The sequence below is a fragment of the Leucoraja erinacea genome, chromosome 2 (genome assembly GCF_028641065.1).
Source record: "Leucoraja erinacea ecotype New England chromosome 2, Leri_hhj_1, whole genome shotgun sequence".
Taxonomy (NCBI): Eukaryota; Metazoa; Chordata; class Chondrichthyes; order Rajiformes; family Rajidae; genus Leucoraja; species Leucoraja erinaceus.
The window spans coordinates 29,757,045-29,771,648 of NC_073378.1; the positions used below are offsets into that span (position 1 = coordinate 29,757,045).

A 14,604-nucleotide genomic window follows, 5' to 3' on the forward strand; every position below is an offset into this window, starting at 1 on the left:
GCAGTAGATGAGGTTGGAGGAGGTGCAGGTGAACCTCTGCCGCACCTGGAAAGACTGCTTGGATCCTTGAATGGAGTCAAGGGGGGGGTTAACTGGTGGTCCGCATCTCCTTTAATCTGGGTAGAATCACAAGAGCCCACTTGGAATCCCACCGGAAGTCCCCCCATAAATGTGGCGCCTAGGCCGGATGAGGCGGCTGATCTCGACTTCATCGGGACTTCCACGGCCGATCGGCGGGTGGAATTTGCCCCCCTATGGCCGGGGCCGGGCGGAATGTTCCGGTACTTTGCGGGCCGGTATCTCGGCCCCTCGGCGGCCTGGGCGGAATGTTCCGGTACCGTCGGACTCCTCTTGGAGGCCGGGACCTCTGTTGGTCTGGCAAAAACAGATAATCCGGCAAAGGTCGGGAACCAAGGGTGTTGGAAAATCAGTGACGGATCTGTAGTGTTGGAAAACGTATCCTTGAAATTAGGCCACACAGCGTGGAAACAGGCCCTTCAGCCCAACTTGCCCAAAATAGGCCACACAGCGTGGAAACAGGAAACAGGCCCTTCAGCCCAACTTGCCCCACACCGCCCAACATGCCCCATCTACACTAGTCCCATCTGCCCGTATTTGGCCTATATCTCTCTAAACCTTTCCTATCCATGCATCTGTCCTAATGTGATTATAGCACCTGACTCACCGACCTCCTCTGGCAGCTCGTTCCATACACCCACCACCCTCAATCAGATGCCATTTTATACTGTTGCCTTCCCAAAGTATAAAAGCATCACACAAACCAATCTCCCTTCCATCGACTCCATCTACACTTCACACTGCCTCGGCAAGGCCAGCAGCATCATCAAGGACCAGTCTCACCCCGGTCACTCCCTCTTCTCCCCTCTCCCATCAGGCAAAAGGTATAGAAGCGTGAAAAGGCACACCTCCAGATTCAGGGACAGTTTCTGCCCAGCTGTTATCAGGCAACTGAATCATCCTACCACAACCAGAGAGCGGTGCTGAAGTACTACCTACCTCTTTGGTCACCCTCGGACTATCCTTGAAAAAATCGAAGTATGACAAAAAAAGATTTCTACCTTGATCGGACTTTGCTGGCTTTACCTTGCATTAAACGTTATTCCCTTATCGTATATCTGCACCCTGTAAGTGGATTGATTGTAATCATGTATTGTCTTTCCGCTGACTGGTTAACAGGCAACAAAAGCTTTTCACTGTACATCGGTACACGGTACAGATGATACAACGGTGATTGGCCTCATCAGCAACAACGATGAGTCGGCCTACAGGGAGGAGGTCCAGCACTTAGCAGCATGGTGCGCTGACAACAACCTGGCCCTTAACTCCAAGAAGACCAAGGAGCTCATTGTAGACTTCAGGAAGTCCAGGGGCGGCACGCACACCCCCATCCACATTAACGGTACGGAGGTGGAACGTGTTTCTAGCTTCAGGTTCCTGGGTGTTAACATCTCCGATGACCTCTCTTGGACCCACAATACCTCAACTCTGATCAAGAAGGCTCACCAGCGTCTCTTCTTCCCGAGGAGACTGAAGAAGGTCCATCTGTCTCCTCAGATCCTGGTGAACTTCTACCGCTGCACCATCGAGAGCATCCTTACCAACTGTATCACAGTATGGTATGGCAACTGCTCTGTCTCCGACCGGAAGGCATTGCAGAGGGTGGTGAAAATTGCCCAACGCATCACCGGTTCCACGCTCCCCTCCATTGAGTCTGTCCAAAGCAAGCGTTGTCTGCGGGGGGCGCTCAGCATCGCCAAGGCTGCTCTCACCCCAACCACGGACTGTTTACCCTCCTACCATCCGGGAGGCGCTACAGGTCTCTCCGTTGCCGTCCCAGCAGGTCGAGGAACAGCTTCTTTCCGGCGGCTGTCACTCTACTCAACAACGTACCTCGGTGACTGCCAATCACCCCCCCCCCCCGCCCCCCCCCCCAACCCGGACACTCCTCCCACAGGAAAAACACTATGTCTGTATATATGCTAATGTAAATATTTATTCAAATCATATACTAGGGAGATGCTAAATGTTTTTCGTTGTCTCTGTACTGTACACTGACATTGACAATTAAAGTTGAATCTGAATCTGAATCTGAATCTGACAATAAACTAAACTGAACTGAAACTGAACTGAAAACCAGGCTTGCAGCAAGCATCCGCCATTAGTTCTACACTCATTGCCCCTGATAGCTCCGTTAACTTTCCTACCTCCAATTCCCTCGATTGTAAACTAACTTCTTTATATATGTTACCTTCTTACATAGCACTCTCACTTTCAGATGATAAGATTATTGCTTCATAGTTTAGTATAGTTGAGAGACACAGTTCTTTGGCCCACCGAGTCCGCGCCGACCAACGATCACCCCAAACACTAACACTGTCCTACACACACTAGGGACAATTTACAATTTTTACCAAAGCCAATTAACCTACAAACTGCACGTCTTTGGAGTGTGGGGGGTAAACCGGAGCACCCGGAGAAAACCCACGCAGGTCACGGGGAGAACGGATAAATTCCGTTCAGACAGCACCCATAGTCAGGATCGAACCCGGGTCTCTGGTGCTGTGAGGCAGCAACTCTACCGCTGCGCCACCGTGCTACCCATCAGGAAGTTCCGGTTTAATTTATTTTATTGGCGAACTCTATATGCTAAGTCCTAGAAAATCCATAACCCATCTGTCCGAATGTTTTATGGTGAGCATGAATCTTTTCCTCAGGATTTATACCACATGATATATAAGGACTGGGTTAGATCCATTCCTATCAGAAGGCCATAGGCCGCTTAGATTTAAAGGTCTATTAAGGGTTTTGTTAAAATGCTCCTTCCCATCTGTCAACGTGATGATGCGAATGATTTATTGCCCCGCTCGTCCTTCGAAACTCTTGATTGTACTCGATAAAATGTGCAGCAAGAGTGTATATATATATATATATCTATCTATATGTATATATATCACATCCCGAGGAGATGTACAGTCGTTACAGGTAACCGCCCTGCAGCACCTGGGGCTCGGCTGGACCGGGCGCCGCTCCAAGAGGCCGAGCATGTGGACCGGACGCGGCCTACAGCGGTGGAGGACACCACGGCTACGCTTGCCCAGGCCGACCCTGCAACGTCGCCATGACAACGGGCCTTCATGGACAGGCCAAGAACCCTGCACTCAAAACAACTGGGACCTGAAAATGGCTCCAAACTGGCGACTGTATACTTTCTGATACACTCGTACTGTATCTGAGATGCTTATCTGAGGCGCATCTAAGGCCAAAAGTGATAGGAGCGGAATTAGGCCATTCGGCCCATCAAGTCTATTCCGCCATTCAATCACGGCAAATCTATCTCTCCCTCTCAACCCCATTCTCCTGCCTTCTCCCCATGACCCCTGAAGTGCTCATGTATAGTGATCCTTGTACTGAACTGCATACAGAAATGAATTTCGCTGTACCTCAGTACACGTGGCATACAAAGTACCATAGAACGTAAATAATCTACTACCACCAGGGAGGTCTCTTCAGTTAAGTACAACGGCAACAGTTACACAGTTCACCACCCCGACCTAATACGAAACAAGGTGCCTCGACTCCTCGCCGCATCACTGCCTCACACTGTAAGCTCGCACTTACTCTGGGATATCCTTTTCCTTTCAGGAAGATATGCAATCCAGAAACTCGTGGCACAAGCACTGGCAGAAACCGTAGACCATGAGGATGACGAGGCTGGAGGGGACCAGGCTGACGAAGATGATGCCCAGGGTGACTTTCTGGATCACCAGCAGGTAGACTCCCAGGGGCAGCGAGCTGAAGTACAGGAGGCCCAGCAGCCAGACCAGGATTCTGCCCACCGTCTGGCACAGGAGGGGGGTGCAGTTCCAAACGGCCCACTGCCGAGACACGGAGCCCATGGAGTCGAAGCTGGCGTTGTAGAACTCCACGGCCGGGGCCGAGCCCTGCGACTGCGGGGAATCCCTCTGGACCTCCATGATGGTGATCACGAGGCAGTTGGAGGAGGCGCGGGAGGGGCTCTGGAAGGAAGCCAGCCTCTTCGGGGACAGCAGCAGCTCCGACGGGTTGTCCAAGTTGGGCCTCCGGCTCCTCTCCCTGCAGGCCAGGGCGGCAACCACGTTGCTGTCGTCCGGGAGGCCGCCCACGTCCTCCAGTACGCTGGTCTCGTATCTGCAGAAGGGGCAGCTGATGATGCCCAGCGAGCAGTCGCCGAAGTCGACCATCTTGTGCAGGCATTTGGAGCACACCCTGTGGAAGCACTCCAGCAGCTTGGGCCTCCTGGTCTTCAGATTGTACGGGTTGTAGCAGATCTTGCATTCCAGCTCCTCGGAGGTAAACAGCTGCCTCTCAGCGGCGGACACCTCCGCAGTCTGCTCACCCATGGCCGGGCAAGGATGTATCTCAGCGTGTGGGATGGAACTGCAGACGCCGGTTTACACTGAAAATAGACACAAAATGCTGGAGCGACTCAGCGGGACCGGCAGCATCTCTGGTGAGAAGGAATGGGTGACGCTTCGGGTCGAGACCCTCCTTCGGACTTGGTTCTTGGTTTCTTGCTCCCCCAAAATATTCCAAATGGAATTTAAACTGGAGGTGGTGGAGGGACTGAGAGTCTTGGTTCTTGGTTTATTGGTCCTCCAAAATATTCCAAATTGAATTTAAACTGGAGGTGGTGGTGGAGGGTGGACTTAGGCCAGAAAGGGTTTTTGGGAAGAAAGAGCTACCTTAAATGTAGTTGCATCTGGTTGGGTAACTATGGTAGGGTGAAGATTATTCCATGCTCTAATTGTGCGGGGGAAGAACGAATTGCTGTGCACATCTGCCTTGGTAGCTGGAATCTCAAATTCAGGGGAGAGGGAGTCTAGAGACACGTAAGGGAGAGGTGTGAAAAGGGCAGATCAAAGCGGACGGTGATCAAGGGAAATGTAGAAAGGTCCATCGTTAGCTGAGGGGAAGGTGACAATGAGGCGTCCAATCAGTAAAATTAATCAGGTGGACAGTGAAACTAGTCGGAGAACTAGGGTGGGGGAGGGATGGAAAGAGTGGGAAAGCAAGGGTTACTTGGACGTTGGAGAAGTCAATATTCATACCGCTGGGTTGTAAGCTGCCCAAGCGAAATATGAGATGAATGCCATGTAAACTCTTTGAACCGTCCAGATAAAGGGCTGAAATTGGGCAATTCTCCAACTGCCGTCACGATATGCCAGAGGTAAAGAAGGGCTGCTTTTCACGCTGAAAGTCCCAAGTGAGTAAATTGTCCGACTATCTGCAGAGAGAGAAAAAGGTTTGCATAATGTTACGTTGTACTGAAATATAACACCTGCTCAGAGTTTAGTACGTTCTAGGAGCTGAATTAGGCCATTCGGCCCCCATGTTGCACAGTGGCGCAGCGGTGGAGTTGCTGCCTCGCAGCAAACAGAAACCCGGGTTCGATCCTGACCACGGGCGCTGCCTGTACAGTGTTTTGACGTTCTCCCTTTAACCAAGTGGGTTTTCTCCGGGTGCTCCGGTTTCCTTCCATAGTCCAAAAACGTACAGGTTTGTAGGCTAATCGGTAAAATTGTACGTTGTCCCTAGAATGTATAGGATAGTGTTATTGTATGGGGTAATTGCTGGTTGGCATGGACTCGGTGGGCCGAAGGGCCTGTTTCCATTCTGTATCTCTAAAAGCCTACTACAGGTGCACAACCTTTTATCCGAAAGCCTTGGGACCAGACACTTGTCGGATTTCGGACATTTTCGGATTTTAGAATGGAAGATTTTTAGCGTAGATTAGGTAGGTAGCGCGGGCGGCTTGAAGTCTGGAGCAGCTGCCTCCTCCCCGGAGACCGGGAGAATCATTGCATAAATGTTAGTCAGTTAGTTTGGAGGGATTTTATGTGGTGGTGTAGGGGTGAAGGGGGAAACTTTAATTCTTAGTCCCCTACCTACCTGGTCGGCGACTCCCAACCTCGCGGAGCTGGGGGCTCCGTCCGGCCGCGGGCGGCGCCGGTTGCAGCTCCGACCCCGGTAACTCTACCCCTGGCTGCGAGGCGCTCCAAATCCAGCGCGGCCCGCGGCCGGACGTCCCAGCTCCGAGAATGTCGGGAGTCGGCGGCATCGCAGCGCTGGGATACCAGCGGGGAGCGAGCAATGCCTTACCGGGTCGCCGTGCGGCAAGCTCCGGAGCGCTGTGGCCGCCTTCTTCCAACATTCGCGGAGCGTCGCTGGATTTGGAGCCGCGGAGCTGGGGGCTCCGTCCGGCCGCGGGCGGCGCCGGTTGGAGCTCCGACCCCGGCAACTCTACCCCTGGCTGCGCGGCTCCAAATCCAGCGACGCTCCGCGATGTTGTGTGTCGGCGGCCACAGCGCTCCGGAGCTTGCCGCACGGCGACCCGAGTAAGGCATTGCCCGCACCCCGCTGGTGCGGAGCTGGGGCGTCCGGCCGCGGGCCGCGCTGGATTTGGAGCGCCTCGCAGCCAGGGGTAGAGTTGCCGGGGTCGGAGCTACAACCGGCGCCGCCCGCGGCCCCACCGGCCACAACGCTGCGGAGCTTACTGCACAGCGACCCGGTAAGGCATTGACCGCTCCCCGCCTCTCCGACCAGGTAGGGGACTAAGAATTAAAGTTTACCCCTTCACCCCCCTTCACATAAAAGCCCTCCAAACTAACTGACTAACATTTAAGCAATGATTTACAGATGTTTAAGCGTCTCCCGGTCTCCAGGGAGGAGGCAGCCGCTACAGTAGTACAGACCTGGGTTGACCGTGGGTCGTTTTGGGTCAGGTTTGGCGCCAAACGCGAGCTTTGGTGCGCAGACGACATCTGGAAAAAATGGCCGGTTTTCGGAGCTTTTCGGTTTCTGGAACACCGGATAAAAGGTTGTGCACCTGTATGTCATTCAATCATGGCTGACCCCACCCCCGCATTTGGCCCTCACCGTTCTAAACCACCAGGGGGCGCTGCACCTTGGTTTTAATGTGTGTTAAAAGTTTGTGTAAATGTTCTCCGGTTAGTTTTAAGTGGGGGGAGGGGGAGGGGGAAACTTTTTTTCCTTTTTTTTTACATTGTCGGTGATCCGATTAATTTTCGGATCACATTCTCCGGTTGCTCTGCGGCCTACCATTGATGGAGCTGGAGGCCTCCTCGGACTGACCTTGGGCCCCACCGCGGGGCGTGGACTTACATCCGAGTCGATCCCTTGCCTGGGATCGCTCCAACCGCAGCCTGCGGACTTTACATCGGGAGCTCGCAGTCTCGGGAGAGGCCGTGGATGTCGGGAGCTCCAGCGTCGCGGAAGGTTCGACCAGCCCCGACGCGGGGTTCGATCGTCCGGCGTGGGGGAGCTGACATCTCCCCCGATGCAGGAGCTGATCGCCTCAACGCGGGGGGCCTGCAGCCGGCTACGGGAGTCAAGATCATCCCATCAACGGAGGGCTCGAGGCCTCCGACCGCGGAAGAGCAAAGATGAAGAATTTGAACTTTTTTTTCGCCTTTGATCACAGTGAAGAATGTGGAGGAGTCACTGTGGTGGATGTTTATGGTAAAATGTATTTTGTGTGTTCTGTTGCTTTTTATTTGTATGACTGACTTGGCAAATGAAATTCCTCATATGTTGCGAAACATACTTGGCTAATAAAGTATTATTGTGATTATTGTTTTTGTGATTGTGACCTTTCCTATCCATGTACCGGTCCCCATGTATTTTAAATGTTATAAAACTACCTCCTCTGGCAGCTCCATCCATACACCCACCTCCCTCTGTGTTAAAATGTTCCTCATGTGTTTTAGTTTTCGTTTCTTAGTTCGCACTGAGCCATTTTTAACATTGGGTAAGCTACGTGAGGATGTTATTCATTGATTATCGCTCAGTATTCAATATTATCATTCCGGACACTTTAATCAGCAAACTGCTTGACCTAGGCCTCTCCACCCCCATCTGCACATGGATCAAAGACTTTCTCACAAACCGCCTACAGAGAGAGTTAAAACCGGCCCCCACATCTCCTCCTCCATCACACCAAGCACTGGCGCACCTCAAGGCTGTGTGCTGAGTCCACTCCTTTACTCCTTATACACCTATGACTGTACACCCGCCCTATGTTTGGTTACTTCATATATGAAGTTTATATGGGTATAATAGTTGTATGTATATATATGTCTGTAGGTATTATGGGAAATTGCCTGGGGTAGTATTATTATTATTAATTAATGCATTTTTAAATATGGTAGAAGTGTTGGGGAAAAGGAGTGAGATTTAATAAGTTATTCTTCTTCTCACTCCTTTTCGAGCTTGTACAGACACAGAGTTGGACATTGGAAATTTGCTTTTTGTTCTTTTCATTGCTTGTAAATATTGATTGTAATGTCCAATTGTTTGATAATTTCGATTTTGTTACTATTAATGTCTTTACTTGCTCAGAATGAATAAATAAATAAATAAATAAATAAATTTAAAAAATGACACCATTATTAAATTTGCTGACGAAGCAACTGTCGTCGGGCTGATCTCAGGGGGGGACGAGTCAGCATACAGGGATGAGATGCAGCGACTGTCAGAGTGGTGTTCAGTAAGTAACCTGACACTGAACACAACCAAGACAAAGGAGCTAATACTGGACTTCAGGAGGAAACGGGACGCTGACCTGGCCCCGCTCTGCATAAATCGGGCATGTGTGGATAGGGGACAGTCTTTCAAATTCCTAGGAGGCCTCATATCCGAGGACCTCTCCTGGTCGGCCAACACCACTGCAACCGTCAAGAGAGCACAACAGAGCCTCCACATCCTGAGAGTGCTCAGGAGGCACTACACCGAGAAGACGTTGCTGGTGGCCTTCTACCGGGCGACCATTGAGAGTCTACTGACATATTGCATGTCTGTGTGGTATGCAGGCTGCTCTGCTGCAGATAAGAAAGTGCTCCAGAGAGTGGGAAAAACAGCAGAGAGAATCACCGGCTGCCCACTGCCATCTCTGGAGGGTATTGCCACCTCCTGACTACGGGTGCTGCTTGTATGGAGTCAGTATGTTCTCCCTGTGGCTGTGAGGGTTTTCTCCGAGAACCTCGGTTTCCACCCACATTCTAAAGATATACAGGTTTGTAGGTTAATTGGCTTGGTATGAATGTAAATTGTCCCCAGTGTGTGTAGGATAGTGTTAGTGTGCACTGGTTGGCGCGGATTCGGTGGGCTAGGGACGATTTTTACATTTACCTACAAACCTGTACGTATTTAGAGTGTGGGGGGAAACCGAAGATCTCAGAGAAAACCCATGGTGATCATGGGGAGAACGTACAAACTCCACACAGACAGCACCCGTAATCGGGATTGAACCCGGATCTCCAGCGCTGCCAACACTGTAAAGCAGCAAATTTACCGCTGTGCCACCGTGCCGCCCTTAATGGGATTGTAAAGGAAAACCTAGAACAAAAACATTCTGCTGCACCTGGGAACAAACACAGAAAACACATTTAGTGCAGAATTACAGCCACAGTTGGGATATTTTTCCCGGAAGGAACGGTTCACAGTTGGATTGCACTTTAGATTTTAGAGACACAGGCCCTTCGGCCCACCGAGACCGTGCCGACCAGCGATCCCCAACGACACTAACCCTATCATACAGTCTATATTATTACAGCAGCTTTTAAACAAATGGGGAAATAGGTGGATAGGAAATGTTTAGGTGAATATAGGCCAAACGTGGGCAATTTGGCCTAGCTTAGATGGGGGCATATTGGTCGGCATGGACAAGTTGGGCCGAAGTGCCTGTTTCCGTTGCTGTATAACTCTACGACTATGATATATGAAATACATGCAAAGACATGTATAATTTACATATATATTACTAACAATATTGTAAATGTTACTACATAGTTTAATAAACTGAATATATTTCAGACTTGGTCTCAAGTCATTGTCACCATGTTTTAACCACATTTTGGTCTCTTTGGATAAAAACTGCGCTTTGTGTACACCCAATTGTAAGAATGATTAATTGATCACCCGATACGGCATGGAAACAGGCCCTATAGTATCCCACTTTTGTATCCACTCCCTACACACTAGAGGCGATTTATGGAAGGCAATTAACCTACAAACCCGCAAGTCGTTGGGATGTGGGAGGAAATCGGAGCACCTGGAGAAAATGTTTAAGAAGGAACTGCAGATGCTGGAAAATTAAAGATAGACAAAACATAGAAAATAGGTGCAGGAGGATGCCATTCGGCCCTTCGAACCAGCACCACCATACATTGTGATCATGGCTGATTTGTGCTGGAGAAACTCAGAAGGTGCAGCAGCATCTATGGAGCGAAGGAAATAGGCAACGTTTCGGGCCAAAACCCTTCTTCAGACTGATGTAGGGTGGGCGGGGGGGGAGAAGAAAGGAGAAAGGAAGAGGAGGAGCCAGAGGGCTGAGGGAGAGCTGAGAAGGGGAGGAGACAGCAAGGGCTACTGGAAATTGGAGGTCAATGTTTATGCCGCTAGGGTGCAGGCTGCCCAAGCGGAATATGAGGTGCTGCTCCTCCAATTTCCGGTGGTGCTCACTCTGTCCATGGAAGAGGCCCAGGACAGAAAGGTCGGATACGTAATGGGAGGGGGAGTTGAAGTGCTGATCCACCGGGAGATCAGGTTGGTTATTGCGGACCGAGCAGAGGTGTTCGGCGAAACGATCGGCAAGCCTACGCTTGGTCTCACCGATGTAGATCAGCTGACACCTAGAGCAGCGGAGGCAGTAGATGAGGTTGGAGGAGGTGCAGGTGAACCTCTGTCGCACCTGGAACGACTGTTTGGGTCCTTGAATGGAGTCGAGGAGGGAGGTGAAGCAACAAGTGTAGCATCTCCTGCGGTTGCAAGGGAAAGTGCCCGGGGAGGGGATGGTGCGGGAGGGAAGGAAAGAATTGACCAGGGAGTTATGGAGGGAGGAGTCTTTGCGGAAAGCAGACGGGGGGAGATGGGGTGATGTGGCGAGTGGTGGGGTCACGTTGGAGGTGGTGAAAATGACGGAGGACTATTTGTTGTATGTGACGGCTAGTGGGGTGGAAGGTGAGACCTTCCTGGAGAAAACCCACATAGTCACAGGGGGAGAGTGTAAACCTCGCACAGACAGCATCCAAAGTCAGGATCGACGCTGGAACTTTGGCACTGTGAAACATCAACACTACCATCTGCGCCACTGTGCCGTCCCTAAGTGATACCCTCTTGAAATACTATCAGAATATTAGACTCTTGACCTTTGTCAGTGTCGACTCGGAGCTGAGGCGGCGGCGGCCCGACTTCGGAGGTTTGGCCGCCGACCAGTGGACGACATCGTCGGGAGCTCGCAGGTCACAGGTTGGTGACCTGTTTTCCGGAGCTCCCGCAACAACAGCTTCGTCCGCTGGACTGGAGGGTGGCAGCTTCGGCAGCTTCGACCACCCCGGGCCACGGAGTTTGAACCGGCCCGTTCGCGGAGCACGGTTGAGCCACGGCACTTACTTACCATCACCCGGTGGGGTCACAACATCGGAGGCCTGGATCGCCTCAGCGCAGAGGGAGAGCAAGGAGGGAAGAGACAAAGACTTTAAGACTTTTGCCTTCCATCGCAGTGAGGAGGTGTCTGGTGAACTCACTGTGGTGGATGTTAAATTTGTGTTTATTGTGTGTTTAGTTATTTTATTATGTGTATGACTGCGAGGCAATAAAATTTCCTTCAGACCGAAAGGTCTGAATGACAATAAAGGATACTTTGACTTTGACTTTGAGTTGGTCATGTCGGCAATATAGTTTAGTTTAGTTTTAATTTTGTTTCGATTTACAGCGCGTAAACAGGCCCTTCGGCCCACCGAGCCCGCGCCGGCCAGCGATCACCCCGTACACTGGCACTATCCTCCACACTTGGGACAATTCACAATATTTACTGAAGCCAATTGATCTACAACCCCACCAGTCTTTGCAGTGTGGGAGGAAACCAGATCACCCGGAGAAAACCCTCGCGGTCACAGGGAGAACGTACAAACTCCGTACAGGCAGCACCCGTAGTCAGGATGGAACCATGGTCTCTGGCGCTGCGAGGCAGCAACTCTACTGAAGCACCACCGTGCTGCCCTATCTGTTAGTTCTTGCATACTTATTTTTTAATGCAGTAACAAGGTACAACTTTCCATACATACATACGTCCCTTTGTGTGAAAATGTTACCCCTCAGATCCTTATTAAATCTTTTCCCCCTTCACCTTAAACCTATGTCCTCTGGTCCTCGATTCCCCTACTCTGAGCAAGAGACTGTGCATCTACCCGATCTATTCCTCTCATGATTTTGTACATTCTATAAGATCCTCCTGCGCTCCAAGGAATAGGGTCCTGGTCTACTCAACCTCTCCCTATAGCTCACACCCTCTAGTCCTGGCAACATCCTCGTAAATCTTCTCTGAACCCTTTCAAGCTTGACAATATCTTTCCCATAACATGGTGCCCAGAACTGAACGCAATTCTCTAAATGCAGCCTCACCAATTGTGTCTTGTAGAACTGCAACATGACCTCCCAAGATCAATACTCTGCCTTCAATTACTTCAATAAGTCTGAAGAAGGGTCTTAGGTACATAGATAGATACACAGACAATAGGTGGAGGAGTAGGCTATGGCATTACCGCTGGTCAGCATGGACTCGGTGGGCCATCTCTAAACTAGACTAAACTGCAGTGAAAGGCCTTTTTGTTGGTGCTATCCAGTCAGCAGAAAGACTATACATGATTACAATCGAGCGGTCAATAGGTGCAGGAGTAGGCCATTCAGCCCTTCAAGCCAGCACCGCCATTCACAGTTATCATGGCTGATCATCCACAACCAGTACCCCGTTCCTACCTTCTCTCCATACCCCTTAATTCCGCTAGCCCTAAGAGCTCTATACTGTATAACTCTCTTTTGAATGCATCCAGTGAATCGGCCTCCACTGCCTTCTGAGGCAGAGAATTCCACAAATTCACAACTCTCTGGGTGAAAAGATTTTTCCTCATCTCAGTTTTAAATGGCCTACTCCTTATCCTTAAACTGTGGCCCCTGGCTCTGGACTCCCCCAACATCGGGAACATGGTTCCTGCCTCTAGAGTGTCCAATCCCTTAATAATTTTATATGTTTCTACAAGATCCCCTCTCATTCTTCTAAATTCCAGTGAGTAGAAGCCCAGTCGCTCCATTGTTTAGTCATAAGACAGTCACGCCATCCCGGGAATTAACCTCGTGAACCTACGCTGCACTGCCTCAATAGCAACATCACCGATTCCTTCTGCTCAGAGATGATGCCTGTCCCGCTGAGTTACTCCGGCTTTTTGTGTCTGCCATACTCTGTCATTCTTCTTATCGAGTCCACACACAAGATTAGAAGTGTGTTCAGCCGGAGCTGCGTACAATGGTGTCTTCTCGACCCGAAACGTCGCCTATTCCTTCGCTCCATAGATCCTGCCTCACCCGCTGAGTTTCTCCAGCATTTTTGTCTACCTTCGATTTTTCCAGCATCCGCAGTTGTTTCGCAAACACGGCGTCGCTTCTTGTCGCTTCATTGAGCCCAAATGACTAGCTTACCTGTCTATCTGACGGATGGACATTGGCCAAGATACCATGAGAATTCAATCTCCTTCTTCAGGTAACGCCATGGGATCTTTTACATTTGGCTCAGCAAGCAGATCGCTCCTTGATTCAACAGCTAATCTGAAAGATAACACCTTGCTTTCAAATGATACTGTGAGTCCCTGGTTGGGGGCATGTGTTCAGTTCCTGGGGTGTAGCTCGGATGCCCGATCTTTTGACTCGGAGACGAGACGTTGTTGGCCGAGCCCAGAAAAATAGTTCATCGTGACTGGGAAATAAAAAAATAGTCGAGTTTAGTTTATTGTCACGTGTACCGAGGCACAGTGAAAAGCTTTTTGTCGCCTGCTAACCAGTCAGCAGAAAGACTATGCAGCCATCCACAGTGTTCAGATACATGATAAAGGGAATAACGTTTAGTGCAAGATAAAGTCAAGTAAAGTCAATAGACAATAGACAATAGGTGCAGGAGTAGGCCATTCGGCCCTTCGAGCCAGCACTACCATTCAATGTGATCGTGGCTGATCATCCCCAATCAGTACCCCGTTCCTGCCTTCTACCCATATCCCCTGACTCCACTATCTTTAAGAGCCCTATCTAGCTCTCTCTTGAAAATATCCAGAGAACCGGCCTCCATCGCCCTCTGAGGCAGAGAATTCCACACTCACAACTCTCTGTGTGAAAAAGTGTTTCCGCATCTCCGTTCTAAATGGCTTACCCCTTATTCTTAAAGTCCATTTAAAGACAGTCCAAGGTTCTTCAGTAAGGTAGATAGTAGCTCAGCTCAGGACCACGCTCTAGTTGTTGATAGGATGGTTGTTGCCCGATAAGAGCTGGTAAGAAACTGTCCCTGAATCTGAAGGTGTGCGTCTTCACACTTGTGTAACTCTTGCCTGATGGGAGAGGGGAGAAGAGGGAGTGAGACTGGTCCTTGATGATGCTGCTGGTCTTGCCGAGGCAGCGTGCGGTGTAGATGGAGTCAATGGAAGGGAGGGTGGTTTGTGTGACGGTCTGGGCTACGTCCACAATTCTCTGCCATTGCTGATGTTG

At 50.4% G+C, this 14,604-nt stretch overlaps 1 protein-coding gene across 1 annotated transcript in view; it reads right to left on the reverse strand.

Annotated features, from left to right (window-relative positions):
* Positions 1 to 2,319: 2,319 nt before the first annotated feature.
* The window catches only part of rnf182 (ring finger protein 182), a 29,962-nt gene continuing 17,677 nt past the window's right edge, over positions 2,320 to 14,604 (reverse strand). The window contains exons 2-3 of the mRNA XM_055654092.1: positions 13,552 to 13,825; positions 2,320 to 5,284 (exon numbers count right to left, since the gene is read on the reverse strand). Coding sequence (XP_055510067.1) covers positions 3,660 to 4,400 — 741 coding nt within the window. The 5' untranslated portion in view covers positions 4,401 to 5,284; positions 13,552 to 13,825 and the 3' untranslated portion in view covers positions 2,320 to 3,659. The remainder of the gene's footprint in view (positions 5,285 to 13,551; positions 13,826 to 14,604) is intronic.